Source organism: Excalfactoria chinensis, chromosome 1 (assembly GCF_039878825.1).
Source record: "Excalfactoria chinensis isolate bCotChi1 chromosome 1, bCotChi1.hap2, whole genome shotgun sequence".
In the NCBI taxonomy this organism is placed as follows: Eukaryota; Metazoa; Chordata; class Aves; order Galliformes; family Phasianidae; genus Excalfactoria; species Excalfactoria chinensis.
Genome location: NC_092825.1, coordinates 95,673,685 through 95,693,690, shown reverse-complemented (window position 1 = coordinate 95,693,690; position 20,006 = coordinate 95,673,685). Strand labels below are relative to the sequence as shown.

The following is a 20,006-nucleotide window of genomic DNA, read 5'->3' as shown; positions in this document are numbered from 1 at the left end:
GTCAGAAACACACACTAGCAACATGACAACGAACTTTGCACTCAAAAAGATCCCTCTTTTAGAAGACTGTGTAAAGGCTACAGATTAAATAAAACCTCTAGTTTACCAAATTGACAGATTTGATGCGTAAAATCCCCAATCAAGATTACAAAAAACAAGGTACATACTACATGGAACAAAATATAGCATCTAATAAAGTGACAGCTATTCTCTTCAAGCAGCTTATTTTAACTACACACACAAAAAAAGGTTTTCACCTAAGTAACAGGAAGGCTACATTTTACTAGGATACCCACATCTTTACAAGAACATATTTTTTAAAAATGCAAAGACCTTAAAAGTGCTCAGTTCTAAAATACCAAAGAAAAAAATAGAGTGTAACCTACTGGAAAAAAAATTCTAAATATAGGCCAGTCCTAAAAAATAGGTATTAAAGATCTAATTGAATAGATAAGTTATTCCCCCCAAAAATATATATATTATTACACGCCCAAAACTTAGAAATCCATTTTATTCGCAAAATGGATTAATGCAAGTGTTACTCATGGATCTGTCAGCCAGCACCCTTGCAATGTTGACCCTGTTGCATTACCTTTAAGCACAGAGCTACTCTGCTGGTAAACACTGTAAATAACAATCCTGATTTAACTTGTTTGTGTTAGGATAAGCTATACCTCTCATCATTTAGGTAGTCCCTGAAGGAAGAAAGAAATATCTTCTTTTCAGCCCTGTAAAACCCAGGAGAGGTATAATGAATGTTCTAATGGATACATGGCACTGCTGACATCCACAGCTCTCATGCTATCATCAATGCTGCAGCTCAGGAAGACACCTAAAACATTCCCTTCAGTACTTCAGTAAGAACACACTAAAAATCAAAGCACAAGTTAAATAAACATTACAGACTTCACTGACAACTATATAAATCCATTTGGAAGGCACACTGTGATTTCTCCAAGCCATTTGGAGAAAAAACGTAAACATGAATATTTGTATGTGCTCTGCAGAAAGCAGCAATTGATTTTACAAACTCATGAAATATGATTGGTTTTCAGTGTCATTTGAACAGCCCTCAGATGCAGGTTTAAAGGTTCTGCTGACATTTTGAGCCTTAAGCCCTTCACACTGTCAATGGTTAAGAATTTTGCTATAATCCAATACATTCAGCTAAAGCTGAACAAATAACCTGTTGAAGTTAGTAAGTCTCACAAGCACAGCTTCACTCTTTACTTCTCACAATCCCCTTCTCATTCTCAAAGTCTTGGAGAAAAGTAGCGCAAGACTTAAATTATATTGCTGTACATATTGCTAATCCAATTAACAGCAACAGATGATCACTTATGTATACCAACAATAAAGGGAATAAACAAATTTTAGTCTTGTAATTATTGTTCTCTCTTCTGTGCTAGCAGAACAGGGAATGTGTAGTCCAGAGAGCATTTCAGAGTCCTTATTTTCAGTGTGTGTGTGAATTAAAGCATTTACACAGCCTGTAACAGCATTCAGTACCCTGTAAAAACCAATTCAAAATGTTTCCATAAATAATGTTATTGCTTGCTTTTATGTCAACAGTTGTTCAACTGATACAGTTTTATTTAGTGTTTTTGTACCAGTATTGTACGACTAAAACTTACTACAAAACAGCAATGTCACACTATCCCACTTCTATTTAAAAGCAAAAAAAAATATCCATAAGACAAAAAAAGGTTTATCTTACTTCAGAACTAGAAACAAAACTGAAGACTATAGCTATCTAGCCTGGCAGTTTCATAGAATCACAGGAAGTCAGGGATTGGAAGGGACCTAGGAAGATCAGCTAGTCCAATCCCCCTGCTGGAGAAGAAACACCTAGATCTGGTCTCCCACATCCAGGCTTTTTAAGTAAACCAAGTTTGTAAGCAAAGGGAAAAAAAAAAAAAAAAAAAAAAAAAAAAAAAAAAAAAAAAAAATGCTGGCCAGATTCTGAATCCGAACTTACTGATACTGACAACATCTTTCTTGCCCAATTTCAGTCACCTACAGTGACAGCTGTTTAACATTCAAAACCAGCCTCAAACATCAAAACAGCCCATTTGGCCACAGAAACAAAACAATGCTGTTACTCATTTTCATTCTTCAAAAGAATGACATTATGAGTGCTACTACAACTACAAAAAACCTACCTACAAAGAAAAGTAATTTCTGATGCAGTATACAAAAAAGCACCAACAAGCATACTTACATTTTGCTTCATTATCTTTTCTAAAGTGAATGTTCCATTGGCTAATTTGCAGATTTCTGTAAGAAAGGACAAATCGCCACACCCAAACACACTAGCCACAGATTAAACCTATTTAAGACCACTCCTGCAATCAGTTTGCAGTCAACACATACTCATGCCAGTGTTGACTCTGTATCTTATCACAGAAGAAAAGCTGGATGACTGTTGAAGCTCTGAAGTTTCTTGTTGTTTTTTGTTTGTTTGTTTGTTTTTTAAAAAAAGCTACTCCAATTCTGAACTCACAGAGGATTTGTCTGACCTTGTTCATGTTCATTTATGTCTGAGTTCATGCCAGTAACTTGGGGAATCTCAATATAATTAAGAATATGACTTCTCACTTTGAAAAGTACTTGCATTCTGACTTTAATGAAAAACAATTTTTTTTTTAAATTTTTTTTTTTTTTTTTACCAAAACCATGACAGTAAATTCAATTAGTTCTATTTTAGAGACTACAACAAAACTAAAGCAAGGTACAACACCTTTTTATAGCACCTGAATTAGCTGATCCTGAGTACACATTCATGTGGCCCAGTATGTAAAATCCCAAGGCACAAAATGAAGTAAACTGAAGTAGATCACAAGGCTTCCCAACAGGAGAAAACAGGCTTTCTAAAAAGAACACTAGAATGCTTCTTAGGCATTATAAAAACAATTCTTTCCTATTTAAATGGGTATCTAGTCTACTGTCTAGAAATGGTATTTAACCTACCAAATTTGGCCTACAAGTTTTTTGAATGAAGAGCAGTAAGACTTTTTGACAGAAGATTAACAATAAAATAATGACTTAAAACACTTTCTAAGATTTAGTAAAGCTGGGTTTTCCTTTCTCACTAGTTTAATCTAGCACTGAACTGTCTTTCAAAAGGATATGGTTTTATTTTTGCTTCATGAATATGAATTGTACGGATACTCTCAGTTTGTACAACTCTTACATTTTTAATGCTGAAATTATGTATGTGCCAGAGTATCCAAATTCTGCTACTGTGCAGCGTAGAACTTCTGAAGATAAAGCTAATTTGGAAAACAACCAATTATCACCCACACTGTTTATGCTGTACACACTAAACTTTTACAGATATTTTGGCCCCATGAAGATGTGAAGGACAAAAAAAAAAAAAAAAAAAAACAAGGAGGGGAGGAGCAAAGCAGTGGCAAGACTGTTCCTGCCTACTGGTGCTGGCACCCCTCCAGGTGCTTGGTACCCAGCCCACAGAAAATATTTAGCAATGAGTCCATTTTCATTGTACACAGACCACTGATTATTTTATGGCAGATCCACGACCCTCTTTTGCTACCAGATCTACATGTGCAGCACCTAATATCAGGACAAAAACTCTGGTATAACAGGCCTGGTAATGCCCCTTCTCAAGCAAAAGCATTGACTCAAGACTTCATTGTTGCCTGTGTATTACCACAGAAGTGGACCTACAGCTACTGGTGCCAACTTAACATTTATCTTCATAGAACGGTTTCAACTGGGGAGAATCTTAAAAATCATCAAGCCCCAGCCCCTCTGCCACAGGCAGAACAGCCAGCTACTCAATCAGTTTGCCCATGATCCCATTCAACTGGTCTTAAATGCCTCCAGAGATAGGTCAACTACAACCTCTCTGGGCAACCTGTTCCAGCACCTCACATGCCTTAAGTAAAAGATTCCTTCCTAACATCTAATCTAAATCTACCCTCTATTAGTTTAATGCCATTCCCCATCCTATCACTATCAGACTACGTAAAAAGTCAGTCTCTCTCCTGACTGTAAGCTCCCACCAAGAACTAGAAAGTTGCAGTGAAATGCTCCAGCCCTCTGACTGTCTTCATGGCCCTCCTCTGGGCCTACCCCCACAGTTTCATATCACTACTGTACTGGGGGACCCAGGTTTGAATATGGTACTCCAGGTAGCACCTTACACAAGGACAGAATAGAGGGTAACAATCCCCTCCTTGTCCCTGCTGACCACCCTCTTTAGATGCAGCCCAGGATACTGCTGACCTTTTGGACCATGAGAGCATTCTGCTGGCTCATGTCCAACTTTTCATTCATCAGACCCTACAAGTCCTTCTCTGCAGGGCTGCTCTCAAAGAGCCCTCCTCACAGTCTACATACATACCTGGGACAACGCTGACCCAAGTGAGATACCTTACACTTCTCGAACCCCATTAGATTCTCATGCTTTCACTTTTTTGAATGTCCATCCCTCTGGATGGCTTGCTTTCCTTCTATTGTGTCAACTGCACCACACAGCTTGGTGTCATCAGCAAACCTGTTACAGATGCACTCAATCCCACTGTCTATGTCATTGAGAAAGATGCTGAAGAATATCAGAGTCATGACTGACCCCCAGGGAACACCACTCATCACCAGTTTCCACCTGAGCACAAGAGCTACTGACAACAACCCCTGGCTATGACCATTCAAGCATTTCTTTTTAGACCTAGTAGTTCAGCCTTGAAATCCACCTTACTCTAGCTTAGAGATAAAAGTATGGTGTGAGACCACATCAAACACCTTGAACAAATCCAGGTAGACAACATCGGGTATCCTTTCGTTGACCACTAATGTCATCGCTCCACCACAGAAGGCCACCGGATTGGTCAGACATGACCTGCCCTTGATGAAGCTGTACTGATAGTCTCAGATGACCTCCACATCGTGCATATGTTTTGATGTCTCTTCCAGGAAGATCTATTCCATGATCCTCCAGGCACAGACACAAGGCTGACCAGCCTGTAGCTCCCTGGATTTTCTTTTCTTTCCCTTTCTTGGATATGGAAGTGGTTTCCTTTTTCCAGTCACACTGGACTTCACTTGACAGTCATGACTTTTCAAATATGATGGAGATCAGCTTGGAAACCACATCAGCCAGCAGCTACAAAACCCTGGCATACACGTCATCTGGCACCACAAGCTTGTACATATTCAGCCCCATGAGATGATCTCAGACACGCTCTGGTCTTACAACGGGAGAGATTTTGCTCCCCTGATTCCCACTTAGAACTTGAGGAAAATGAGAAGTATGTGAAGCCCGACTGACTTTGAGGAATGAAGCAAATAACTTGTAAAGTATCTCAAGCCTTCTTCATGCCTTAGGAGGTTTGCTCTTCCTTTTCGTTTATCAGAGATGGGTACACTCTCCTTTGATTGTCTCTTCTGCCCAATAAATACAAAGAAACCCTTGCCGAGTTCAATTTCATCTGCACCTTGGCTTTCATGACTCCATACCTACATATCCATACAGCATCCCTATATTCTTTCTTGACAACTTACCCCTGTTTCCACTACTTATACTTCTCCATTTTTTTTTCCCCCTTCAGTCTGATTAGCAGGTCCTTGCTCAGCCACACCAGTTTCCTGTCTCATCTGCCTGATTTCTTATTCTGGGAGACAGAGAGCACTTGCACTCTCAAAGGCATCTTTAAAGCACTGCCAGCTCTGTTCTGTCCCTTTGTTCCTAAGGACAGTTTCCCAGGGAATCTCATCCAACAATTCCTTAAACAGCCTAAAGTTCACAGTCCTGATTCTACTCTTTGGCAAGCCCACATTCCTCAAGATCACAACTCCACTAGGCCATATTCACCACAGCTCAGGCTACCTCCAGTCTTAACCTCTTGTATGATCTCTTCTGCACTGGTGAGCGTGAGGTTCAGCAACACTCATCTCTGGTGAGCCTGTCCAATACTGGAACTAGGGCTGATGTCAATGAACTCTATCATTAAGAACCAACCCTCTTTTGATGACACAGATAAAGACCAAACTTTTTCAAATCAGACAACTAAAGAATTATCCCATCTCTGTCTGGTTAGCCTCGATACTTTCATCTTGGAGGAAGTGGTTGTACAATATTACTAGTTTGTCTTATTAGTTGCTAATGTGCATGTGTGATCAGAACACAGCACACTGCAGCTATCTTACAACAGGTCCCAGCTCAAGCCACAAAGGAGCAGAGCACGTGGAAAAATACAGATCACAGCACAAACAGGTGACTAACCCCTGAGAAAAAGAACTTATGTTAGCTTGGGAATGCAAATAAATTGCCTCTAGCTTCAGCACATCAAATGAGCTTGTGAGAAACTGCTCTGTAGCCATAAGTATCCTTGCTTTCTGTGAATGACCTTGCATATCCTGATACACGATGTGTTGTCTCCCACAACCATACATAGAGCCACAGTACTAAGAGAAGGTTAGAAGACATCTTGCCAACCTGATACCACCAGTATATGATGGAGGTGATCCCAGGGCAGACACTGTACTGGTGAGCTACCACTGGTTCTGAGAGCATGGCAGAAACTTGACTGGCCAGCCACCTCCACGAGTACGTCTCTACTAAAATGATTTATGTTAGCTTGGCTCTGCTACTTTCCTCAGGATCAGCAAACCTTACGCAGAAGCACAGGAACTTTTGCATTACAGATGGACAACGTACTTTTAGGAACACTGATAGCTTGAAATCTGTATTCTGATAATAAATGTGTTGTACTTGTTGGTAATCACAACCAACAAGTCACATAATTCATCAATTAGATCAGTCTTTTTTTCTTTTTTTTTTTTTTTTTTTTTTTTTTTAATTTAGCCACATTTTTCTGTAGACCACATACACTACAAAATGCAAAAAGGCTGCAGCCAAAAGTTTTAGCACAAAAGAATTTACCCCCATGACATCACACATCAAAAATGTAGCTTAGATTATGCAGCTACACCAACATAACTGAAAGAAAGCACTGCTTGAGGAGAGAATTTCTGCCAGTGGAAGTAGGGCAAAGCTGAGTTAATTGAATGAATCTTTGAGAAAGTAAACTGTTCCCATGCTTATTTTCCTTCTTGTAAGACATCAGGATCACAGAAGTACTTCTGCAATGTAAAGACTAAAAAAGCAAAATTTACATAATCAAAAATAAAGCCTTGCATAAAAGTATTTACCAAATGATTAAACTTAAACTGCAAAAATGTTTATTTTGTAGAAAAGCACTGTCAAGAAAAGCTTTTGCTTTCCTATGTATTTCCACCGCACTCCCCCCACCCCACCCCAATAAATCCATAGCAAAACTTCTACTCTCACTTTTTCCATCTTTTAATAATTCCTTGTCACAGATCTGCAGCTATTTCTAGGACAGAAATTCTCCTACCCCCTCCTTGTTAAAACACTCCTCTAATCAAATGTCTACAAATATAGTTAGAAAATTCATTACACTATTTTCAGAGGTAAAAATAGCATATTGTTGTGCAGATGGATTGTTTTAGTGCTTTACAAATACAGATATCACTTCCTTAAAACCTGCAGGTCACATGTAATAGATCCAGTGAGGCAATAAACAGTATAAAATGTTTTCTGCAGGGCTAATTTTCACTACCAATTTTCCACTAAGTGGAACATACCAAGAAATTTTACAGGATTTAATCCAATGAACTCCACATTCTCAAAATAAATAAATAAATACAAATAAAATAAAAAACTTCAGTTGCATTAAAGCAATATTAATATTTACTGAATATAAAAATACTTAAAATAGCTTCTAGAATAACATTTATACAATAAATGTACTATTTTCTTCTAAGCTTTCAGTCCATTCAGTGACTCCAGGCATATTACATAAAATAAATAGTGATAAAGAAACTAGTATCAGAACTCCCATCCAAGATAAAAAAAAAAAAAAAAAAAAAAAAAAAAAAAAAAAAAAATTCTTCCCCTGAAAAGGAGTATTTTTTGGTTTTATTTAATCCTGAATGGCTAAAAATGAAACATTTACTATTCATAGGAAAGCTATTTTTTTTCCCCAAAGCTTTTTTTTTTTTTTCTTCCTCACTGAAGCAGTAATTTCCCCAACCAGTTCTGCTCACATTCACTCCTGTATGCAAAGAGCAAATATAACATGGTACCTAACCTATAAAGGCTGCATGAACAGATATTTCCTTCCTGAAGACTCAGAACATATTAAAGAATCTTAACTAACCCTAATGTTTGTAAGTGATAGTAAAAGTGAACATAATATCAAAATTCATTTTTAATGTAAGCAGTATGTAAGCAAAATACAATTCTATGTTCTCTCAACTACATCATACACTTGAAGACTGAATTTACTACTACCACCATCACATTACATGAACACCCATAATTTTACTACTAAGAATGTTGAAATTTCAAAGTCTACAGTGACTTTAGGGGAACTGTACAGGAAAACATCACTAAAGAAATTTCCCATACTCGGTAACATGTATTCTATACATATTCCAGTTGCATAATGCAAAACTGTTCAAAGAAATATAATGCAAAGGTGCTGGGAAGGATTATTTTGACTAAATGCTAGAAAGCTGTTGAACCCAATGTCCGTAGCTGCCATAAACAGGCAGAAATCCATTTCACATCTATCATTCAGACACAATGCTTACAGACCCACAGGCATGCTATGAATACTGAACATCCAAGGAACAATTTTGACTAGTGTCACAAAGGCACAGAACAAAACAAAGTAAATCACATCCCTCAAAAAAAATGAGCAGAACCAAAGGGTGATTTTTATATATTTATTTATTTTTTAAACTCTGCACAGTAAACTCCCCATCACAGCTATGCCTGAGCAGGAACAGCCTAGTGACACATAACGATTAACTACACAAGGCTCAGCTTCCTCATATGCTCATAGAGCGGGGAAAACAAAACAAAAATCATGGCCTTACAGTAAGATTTCTGCATAACTACTAAAATAAAAACCATCATTTTTTGTCTCATGTCTTGAATATGTTTGTTATGTCAGAACACAACCTCAGATCTTACTTCTTCCATGCTGTTGGATTGCTGCTATGCTTTATCAGTGCTACTTCATAAACATGCCCACTACCTATAGGTACATGGTGTCAGAGCTTGATTTTCTATTCTTCACTAAATTGAAATTCCCCCACACACAGGAGTTATACAACTACCAAAAGCTTCAATCAGGCCCTGAAAGCTGCAATCAGTATAACCCCTGAAACAGCACTCTCAATACACAAGCCTCCCATTGACTTCAGTTCCATGACCACAGGTATGCACAATTCTGTCAGAACTCACCTCACATAATATAATTTTCTTAAAATAAATAGTGAATGCTGAAGATAAACTCAACATTCATATTACGCAACAGGTACTGTCTACTGGAAAAAGTCAGCATGCAGTTTTTCATAAATCTGAAGTTAGGGTATTATTTTGCAAATGCAGAATACATGAATCACTGTATTCTTCATAAAACTCAAATTACTACTGGTGATTATGCCCACTTAAGTGTAATTCATCTTTAATTTCAGATACAAAATTAGATTCACATTAAAATTGAGGGACAAAAAGCCAAAACTAATAAAACCAAACTTAATTCAACTGTGAAATATGGGTGTCTGACAAAATCATTTAAGCAACTGCAAAAGCCACAATGTTCCATTGTTCTGCGTTTTTATCTTTGTAATAATAATTTTGTGCATGTAAATATACATATAACTTAAGGCTCCATTTCTTAAGATCAACTTCCTTCCACTTCTGAACATGTGACAAAAACAACATTCAAAAACACAGGGGAAAAAAAAAAAAAGTTTTAGATAGTCAAGCATCTGAATTTTTTATGTCTTCCTAGGAACGGCTTAGTAGGGCTTAACTGTTCTTCATAAACCTGCAGACATCTGGTCACATCAGCAGAAACTGCAACAGGTAGTAAGGAAGAAACTCCAGCAATTTGTACCAAATTCAGAAACAATTTCTACTATGGAAAACCCACCAACAAATGAGATACACTGGAATAGTAATTTCTACAAAGTATCATTCAGCAGTTTGAAAGTCACTTCTCTTCTCGGTACACTTCAAGAACATTTACATGGAAAGTGCCTTAAAAGCACATATCTTGAGGCAATCTCCTGGGACATTCTGGAAACTCACTGCATGTAATACTTTCATAAATCAATAAAGATCATCTTCAGAATAATCATGCTTCCTCCTTCTCACTACTGGAATGCTCTACAGTTGCTGCTTTTTCAACCAGTAATTAATATTTGTACTGGACATTCTCCACTCTGCTTACACACATTCATTCTGCTTACACACATTCATTCTTGTATCATGATTTCAATTGCCTCTGCACTTCCCACATACTCATTCCTAGGGCCTTCCTCCTTGTAATCAAAGTGTTTTGTTTTACTGCAGTAACTGCTCAAAAATCTCAGCCTCCACTTCACACATAAGGCAGATCCTGTGACATCAATTATAGCCCTCCCAATCCCCAGAAGAATACAGTCTTACTAACAAAGAGGTTGCTTACATTTAGCCTGATGCAGATCAGATTAAAATTAAAATATTTATCTATCTAACAAATGATAAAGATAACCACTACCAAAAGGCTAGGAAACAAAGTACTAGTGGAAAAAGAAAACTAGAAAAAAATAGACAGCATACTAAAGCCTCTGAGAAGTCCACAAGTGCAGTACTTAATTCTAATCCCCACTCAGAAGAGCGGTAGACCTCTCTCTATGGTACATATGACATCATAGAAAAGATGAGTCAAATTATTGTTCATTACACTTTCTTTGCATTATTAATGTTACTGTACTCATTACTTTAAAGACAACAACTAAGCAACCTAACATGCATTATTTTTTTCAAGCTTTCTTCATCTTTCTGGTTAAGTCACTGACAAAGCACCAAGTAGATCAGAGTATTAAAAGGTTTAGAAACAAATTCACACATCAGAGATTTGTTGATATTATAAAGGAAGATCACATAGATGTAACTTGAAGAATCCCTAAATGCTGCAGAAGTAACCTACCACTCATTCTGTACTTATCCTGTTTCTTTTCACGTTGTCTTTATCAGATCGCGAGGTCACTGAGTGTATCAATTCTGACTTGGTAGTAATGTTAATTTGAGTTGTTTAATAACTTCAAAAACAATGCTGCACTGTATTAATCCCGTTAAGTGGTCAAGAGTACATTTAACATGGCCTTTCTTCTCTACCCTCTCCTCCAATCTGTGGATATTTAGCTTATTTTGCCTTGATTAATCAAGATAACAAAAAGGCAAACAACTGGATGGTGACATTGTCACTACAATTACATCTTTCATGTCATAGTGAAGAAGAAAATTCATGTTATATGATCAGAACTGAAAACTACTTCACAGCAAGAGACAGAATCAACTCTTGCCTGTTCACGCCCATCTACGACACACACTAAAAGGATCTCCATGCACAGCTTTATGCTTCCTTCTCAGTACTCTATCATTTTAAGCATAGGCTTGACTTCAAACAAGTCAAATTCAGCTGCAGCACGATGCTCTGTGAAATTAATGGGTTTGCAATTGCTTGCAGCTTGACTGAATATTGTGCGAAACATTGCAGTAGTAAGAAAATTGACAGCAATGATTTTGTTTTTAAACTGAATTCAGACTATACTTCAAATAGTACCACTTGGGCAAAGCCATGAGGATAGAAGCTCTATGAATTGCATACATGAATTCCAAGTACAAATTTCAGCTTATAGCCGAACAATTGGTATTGTTACTTAAGCTGATATTAAACTGAATATTTATGCTGCAGTTGTAGCTAACTGGAAAAGTCATTTTGAGAAGGGAATTTTCATTCACATCCTAATATTTTATTCATGTGCTACAAGTTTATTATGTATTGCTTTGCTTATTTCTGGACTGTGAAGTTATTCATCAACCTTTGTCTGCTGTTTAGCAACACTACTCAAATAATTAGAATAGTAAATAGAAAGCTGTGTACCCTTCTAAAAGCACAATAAGAAAAATAGAAAAATGCCTGCTTCTGCTCTCCCCCCCCCCCCCCCCCCTTTTTTTTTTCCTCAGGAAAAAAAACACACACACTACTATATCTTAAATGAACATGTTGATGTTTTATGCTTTTTATGGAGAGCTAGTTCTTGAAGGAATGCATATAGGACACGGATGAGAGGAAATTTATTGTTGTTCCTGCCTATCATGGCTGTAAAGAAGCTGACTAAATCTCCATAATATTTAATGTAGCCTTCCAAGTTTATCTGGACAGTTTACATCCATGATTTGATGGTATCAGATCATACCTACAGCAGGGAAAGTGGTGGTATACGAGCTATGAGAGCCTTGCTTAAGGTTCACTGAAATTATTTCTTCAGTTATGTTTTTAAAATACTCAATCATTCTATTTTTTGGTGCTTCTGGTGCACTACATTAAAGACAGATGAAGTCAAACAGATGCTTATTTCTCTTCTAAAAAGATGGAGCACAAAACAACTCAGAACTTCTGCTTGAAATGGTAGTAGTGTTTACATGTAGACAGAAACCATGTAATGAAATTGTAGTTGATACACTTTGTTGTCTACCTCATCACAAATTAACTTAGATGAGAGAATAAAATAATTACTTGAAGTGGTCCTGCGTCACTCTCATACAAACAAAAGCTTAAGTGAGTGGAAATTATCCACTGACTCCAAGTATGAGAGTTCTGCCACAATGCCTACAGTCATCTTCATAATTAAACAGCTGCCTTAAATATTTTATTCCACATGAAACCTTGATTTCTTATACGATCTCAGTTGTAGCCACTACTCCTGCAACATCTTATATCACGAACAACCCAAGTTCCAACACACAAAGATAAATTTTCTGTTACTTAGGGAAACATCCATTTCCTGAATTGCAAAGGTACCATGCATTGATAATATTACCCCCATCCCATGCCTTTTCATAAGTTAAAGCTATTCGCCACTTGCCATTTCAAGCAAGGCTCTCACACACTCCACAGCCTTATGCAAAGCCTACTGCAGATTCCTGCACATCACAGCAGCTTCGGCACAAGTGCAACCAGCAATGAATGCTCACAAAGAGTTACCCAAACGCAGATTATTTAGACTCTTGCTAAAAAAAAGCTTTCTAAAAAGAAGGCTTCTGTATGCATACACATATTCTTTGATACCATACTATATTTTTCCATGCTATATTTAAACAAATTTTAAAATGCTTTTGTTTTCTATAACAATATTTTAATAACATAACCTGCAAATACAAATAGCTGTAATCAGGTGACTCTCCCTGTTTACTTCTCTAGCTCATTTTTTCTTTCCCTTAAAAAAAAATAAATAAAAAATTAAGAGTCAGGATCTCTCCAATTAATGCAATCAACCAAATGATAACAAGTAATATATAAATGTATCCCTAAAACAAAGATAAGAAGCTCAGTACCTTCGCTTTTGAAGATTTGATTTAAGACATTATAACTATTATGCAAAGTTTGAAGAGTATTTTGCTATTTTAAAATCAACTCCTTTCATTTTCTTGACATCCTTTAAAAACATCTAAAGTCACACAACCACAGTACTGAGTTAAACTGAGCTCAAAAGCAATAAAAAGATTCTGTTAAAGAATGCAGGATTAAATTACCAGAGGTGGACATCCACAGATTATGTGTTTTAAAACCGATATCAAAAGTTGGATGAATTTAGTCAACTACCCACACTAGAAAGCACCTGAATATACTAAGGATGGGAAAAAGGTGGAACAGTATGCAATTAGGTCATAATAATCAATATAATTAAGATAAAGACATGCTAGATACCAGTATATCTGGATCTAATCTATTAGACTTAATTCCAATCTGAAGATCCATTTAACAGGTTATCCATAAGCCCACCTCTATTTCTGAATTTCAAAAGCTACCAGAAAGAAAATCAATTTCAAATGGCCAGCAACAGTACCTTGCAGCATGCTTCTAGTGCACTGCAATTATCCTATAAATACCAAAGCATGTTACCATAAACTGTTTAAAGTATGAGATATTGCCCATGCTATTTGTCTAGATAACTCTGTCCTACTCTTCCAATAATGGATCTCCAACTCACCACCACCTATGCAGTTAAAACACGCGTCTTACGAAATATCACATTAACTTGACTTGATTTCATGCTGGAATCAAATGGCAATTATGAATGTAACTGGAGGATTACTGGAGTATGCTGGAAGGAAACCTGTAAGCATGAATCATCTGGGATAAGCACCTCAAAAGGTCAATGAAAGGGCAAATAACCAATATGTTCTCAAAACGTTTTAAGAAAAACCTGTTAAAGGCAAACAATACACGAAGTGGGCATAACACCACAGTAAAGCTCCCAGAGATATCACCTGTGATGCTATTCAACTTCTTACAGAAGACTAAAGCTTCAGCTCCATGACTACATCATACTTCACATGATTTAAAGCCACTGCAAATGCAGAAGTCTCCCTAAATAAAGCCTTTTGTATAGGACTGCACAAAACAAAGCTACATACATACTTCTTAAGAATCCACTCTGAAGAAACCCTGCTAGAAAACCTCAGCCAATTTACTTTTAGGCAGATAGTCTGATTCTCATTTACATGTGAAGAGAAGTTCCAAAAGCTTAAAAAGAAAATAAATAAATAAATATGCAGATCAAATATTACTTTTATACTTTTTTTTTTTTTTTTTTTTTTTTTTGAGGAGTGAAAAGGAGGGAAGACAGTAGACAAATTGGTTTTGTCTTGCTGCAAATCTATGATAACAGAAAATAATGGCTAGCTGAAGTCACAGAACAGGTTTCAGACTTCAGTTTACGTCTCGAGCCAGAATACCAGTTCCACTTAATCCAGCAGACATATTGTCATTGATTTTGAAAACTCAAAATTTCACGTGATTCCAACATAAAAAGCAGAAAGCAGCAAGGCTCTAGGAAGCGACTACACCATGGGAAACAAGATGCACACGTTGGTGTGTCTTTTGCAAATGGTCTTTATTAATAAACAGTTCCTTAAAAGCACTCGCAAAGAGAAATGCTTAATTAAAAACAAAAATGAACTCTGCATCAAAGCAGCAAGAAGAGGAAACCTCAAGCACAATGACTGAATAAGTACTCACCAAAACAAATACTGAGGATGAGCACAAAATGGATCAAGTTCTGCAAGTGAAGCAATTTATACTGCAGCATCACAAATTCTCTTTTAACACACAGTTAGTTCTTCAGGTTATGTAGAACAATAAAAGAAACAGGATTTTGCTATCTCAGAAGGCATCCATTTCATTCACTCTAAGCCAGTGTCCCCAGACACTGGTAAAAACTAATGAAGCCTACTCTTCTGAGCGTCATATCACTATATGTAGTAAAAGGGGAGAGTTTTGTTTACTGCTTATTCATTTATTTATTAAAGTGCAGCTAATTAAATTTGAGCCTTTCACCCTGGACAGCTTTGAAAGGTTAAGGAAAGGAAAATCCTTTTGTTTTAGCATAATAACATTGTCAGTTAAACTCCTCCGTTGTGATGAAATTAGGAGAGGGAATATTTGGCCCTGGTAGATAATTATGACATTCATAAGCTCTCAACACAAGGGGGCTGGGAGAAGGGGCTGCTGTCAGCCACTTGTTTTTCAAACTGCTTCGATTTTCTGGAATGGAACAAACACATCACAGTTTCCTCGCCTCAGTCTTAGACAACAGCACTTCACATTGAAGAAGCTTCAGTCATTTTTCATGACATCTACTGCAGCTACATACTTAAAAATACATATCCTCAGCCTAAGACTTTCTGTATTTCTGAAGCAAATGATCCAAATCTCATTACTGGGGTTTTCTTAACTGTCCAAATTCTTCTTTATCCCCTCTTCAACAGAAGTAAAAAAAGAAAGAAAAAAAAAATCATAATTACCATATATCAAGAGGATAAGCACCCAGAACATTTGGAACAGCCTCTCTCTAAGATTATTTGAATTATCTCAAGGCATGTCACGATTACTTGGAGGAGGTGCCAAGAAATAAAATAATACAGAAAGCAATGATAAACCCCTGACCAAATCTGTGCTTATCTTTAAAGCAATTGCTGCAGAACATCCCTCTCCTCCTACCAACCCAAAAGGCAATACCTTCCCCTACACAGACGTTTCTCCCACTTCCATTTGCTATCCCTCACTGTGCATTGAGGCTCTGTGACTATTTCCACAGCTTCTCCAAAAATCCTTCCCACCTTAAAGCAACTGTGCTCTGTTCATCAGGGAAAAAATAAATAAAATTTAAAGAAAGGACTATTTCTTTGTTTTGACACTTATAACTTACTATTAGTCTTAGATTTAGTCAGATTTCATCCTCCTCATCTCTCTACTGTATCTGTCTTGCTATCATTTCTAGAACTCTGCTTAACTGCATCTCGAATTGCACTCCATTATTTAACTCCTGACATTTGCAATAGGAAGGCACTGAAACTATGCGACCTTCCCATGCTGCAGTAATCACACTTTGCAAACCAGCCTATTGCCGTTCCTCCGTTAGAGGAACCGGGTTCCTAAAACCATTACACTCAGGTAGATCGACAGGAAGACCCAGGGATGCTTTTCCATTGCCAAGCCAGCGCTAGCTGCACTGGAAAGCCTCCGGACTGCTTCTCAATAGCTAGTCTAGAAAAAAGCCGAGCTCGTCCCGAGGTGGCAAAAGCAGAGAAGTATTTCTCTGCAAACGATGAGCATCCGGTGGCGTCTCACTACTTAACACCGAGACAAAATGTCTGCACGGTAGGAGGTTCGGAGGCAAGTACATTGAAGGTGGGGACATTCGGAGCAGCGGTCTGAACCCCAAACCACCCCGCTCAGGCGCAGCGGGCAGCACCGCCGCTCCGTGGGGCGCCAGACGGTGTCCAGCCGAGGCTCCTAGCCGCGGTCCGTCGCCCCCTCGGCTCCCCCCTGTCCGCCCGCCCGGCCCGACACCCCAGAGCTCAGCGCAGGGCAGCGCCCGGGGCCGACGACCGCGCGGCGCCGTGGAGCTTTGGCGCCCCCTGCTGCCGGGCGCCGGCACGGCCCGAGGGGCGCTCCCCGTCGCTCCCACGCGGAGCTCCTCTCACACCGAGCGCATTTCTTTCTTTATTTATTTATTTTTAATTATTTTCCCTGACACCTCCTCCTCAAAAAAAAAAAAAAAAAGAAAAAAAGAAAAAAAGAAAAAGAGCCGCGAGCTGCCGCCCACCCTTCCCGCGGGCGCTGCTCTCAGGTGTTCGGCGGCTGCCGAGACCGACCAACGCTCAAACTTGCATCAACACTTCGGAGCACAGCGAGCAGCCCTAGCAGAAGGCACCGCGCACCACGACCGTGCTCCGCCGCCTCCTGGGCTGAGCCCCAGGTAACCACGCAGGTGACAGCCACCCGTTCCTCAATATTCATCTTTTATTAAAGCATCACCGCGCAGCGCGGAGCCGCGGGCACACGGGGCCGCCCCGCACACCTGCCCCCGGGAGCGGCTCCCTACGGCCGCCTGCCTCCCCGCAAGCACCCACAACGGTACCCACGCTGCCTCCGCCTCGCGCAGACGCGGATTTTAAAGCGCTATCCCCCAAATTCCTTCTTATTATTTCATTATATTTTTTTTTTCCCCTCACTTGGTTTGGATTCCCTCCCACATTTATCTCCAAGGAAAAAAAAAAAAAAAAAAAAAAAAAAAAGAAAAAAGAAAAAGAAAGCACAACCCGGAGCGGCGAAGTGCGCGGAGCGCCTCGCAGCTTTTCCCCCCTTTCCTCCTCATAAGCGATTCTCTCCGCGCCTCGAAGACCGCTAGGAAAGGGAGGGGCGAGGGAATGGAACAACTTTGAGATCCGCTTTAATTCGGCACTCGGGTGACACACCGGTTTCTTTTTTCCTCCTCCTTCCCTAGTTGCACGCTAAGCTGAGTGCCGGAGCGCGGATACACCGTAGCGGCGATAATTCGGAGAGGAAAAATATAAAATATATATATATATACACGCACACACATATATATCTAGAAAACCCCGCTCCTACCTTGCCCGCTACTGAGGAGCAATCCGAGCAGGTACAGAGGCAGGAGTCTCATGTTCAGCAGCTGACGCCGGCGGACAGTCCCAACTTGGAGGTGCTCGCAGCCCACACAGCACAGCGCCACCCGCCAACTGCTGCCCGCACCGCGCCGCGCCGCACTATATCGGGAGGCAGCGGCACCGCGCAGGAGGCGGGCACACAGCGCCCCGCGCGGATCCCTCCGCGGCATGCGAACGACCGAACCACCGCCGGGCGATTCCTCCGCCGAGCTGAGTGGCGGCGGGTAGTCTCTTCCTTTGCTTGCTTGTCTCCGTGCTTGCCGACAGCCTGACTGCCGTGGCCCTACCGGGGCTGCTCTCTGAGGGGCGGCGGGCAGACGTGGGCAGTCCGCACTGTGAGCCGTGGCATGCGGCGAGGCTCGGCCGCCCTCGGCACTACCGCTCGGAGGCGGCGGCGCTGAGTGGCGTGAGGCAGCGCGCTGCGGGACCCTGTGCGGGTGGCTGCGGCTCGCCGCTGTGTTTTCAGACCGTCTGCTGGCCCTCGCACGTTTTGAGTTTTATTAGTACGGAGGGGGAGAATGTCTCTGCTATTCACGGCTGTGCGTGAAAGGAAGCCAACGGAAAGTAACTCGCTTACCTTTACTGTACTTTAGCGCTGTCTGGCTGAGAATCTTACTTGGTAACAAATAAAAACCCGCTTTCAAGTAAGGAGATGGATTTCCATCCAGAGGTAATTTTTTGCCTCGCATTAATTAAGCCGTGGTCTCCAGAGCAGCTTCTATAAATTTGCAGCCCTGCCACCTGTGTGATACGTGAGAGGAGACAGAAGTGGATTTATATTAATGTCGAGCTGTGCTAGCAGTTAATAAAAGATTAATCCAAATTAGCAGACCCCTAATAATTTATATATATATATATATATTGCCCTTTTCAACAGGATTTGGGTTTAAGGAGGGGGGAAGGGAGACAAATCCCTCAGCTTGAGTCTTGCTGCACAGTCGTCTTACAAAATTAGGAGATGTGGGAGGAAGAAATGAGACGCTCAGCAGGTCTTTCTGGGATGAACAAGGCACACAGTGAAACTGGGAATCTTTCCTCCAGAGAGGATGTTTTAGGATACTCAGAATCATGCACTGCAAGTACTGGTTGAGGGCTGTCTGCTGTTTCTTAGTGAATCTGTGGGATGTCCATCAGGACTTACAGCTTGACAACATCACAAGGAATGCTGCTCTTGAAAGTGAAGGTGTTTTCAGCCTATTATAAAAATGAACAGATTAGTTTTCAAATACCTACTGTCAGACATGGAACTGTGATTCCTCACTTAGTTATGGAAATCCAAAATGAGTCAGCTTTGGTTGAACCTTTTAGGTGACAAAAGGATTTCTACTTAGAGCCATTCTGCTGGATGTCTCCCAGACACCTCTAGCTAAGGTCCTTGCCCAGGTTCAGGAAAGCACAATGAAAAGAGGCTTTTTGGTGACCGCTTTCCCATCAGATAAAAATAGTATGTCAGCCACAGTGCCCAACTGTGGCAGAAATAGACATCATTAATGAAGTAATACAGAAAGATTAAATCAAATATCATGCAAAAGCCTTTAAGGAAATGTAAGTCCTACTGGACAGAAATCAAGAAACCTTCACTATGAAGTACTGTCAAATTTATCTTTGGTTTCAATTACCATCAACAACAAATATGGTATTAACCTAGACTGCTTAAGGGCCAGAGGTAATGCAGAAACACCTTGGTCTCCATGTGTACATAGACATGAAATCAGCATACAGCAGGCATCCCACAGACAATACAGAAGTAGGTAAACTGTTTTCCCATGAGAAGTACACATAATAGAAATAATGCTATTGTGATAAATCTTCATCACTGAAGGAGGAGGTAGCAGCTGTTTTGTCCATCAGTATACACAGAGGTCCAGAGGCAGCAGCTGGTTTGTCCATCAGTAGACATAGAGGTCCAGGTGTGCTCATA

General features: G+C 39.7%; 1 protein-coding gene across 1 annotated transcript in view; it reads right to left on the bottom strand.

Annotated features, from left to right (window-relative positions):
- NCAM2 (neural cell adhesion molecule 2) overlaps positions 1-18,449 on the bottom strand; it is a 237,785-nt gene extending 219,336 nt beyond the window's left edge. Inside the window, 3 exon segments of the mRNA XM_072327161.1 lie at positions 18,030-18,313; positions 18,315-18,383; positions 18,385-18,449. Of these exon segments, the coding sequence (XP_072183262.1) occupies positions 18,030-18,313; positions 18,315-18,383; positions 18,385-18,434 (403 nt within the window). The 5' untranslated portion in view covers positions 18,435-18,449.
- Between the last annotated feature and the right edge of the window lie 1,557 nt (positions 18,450-20,006).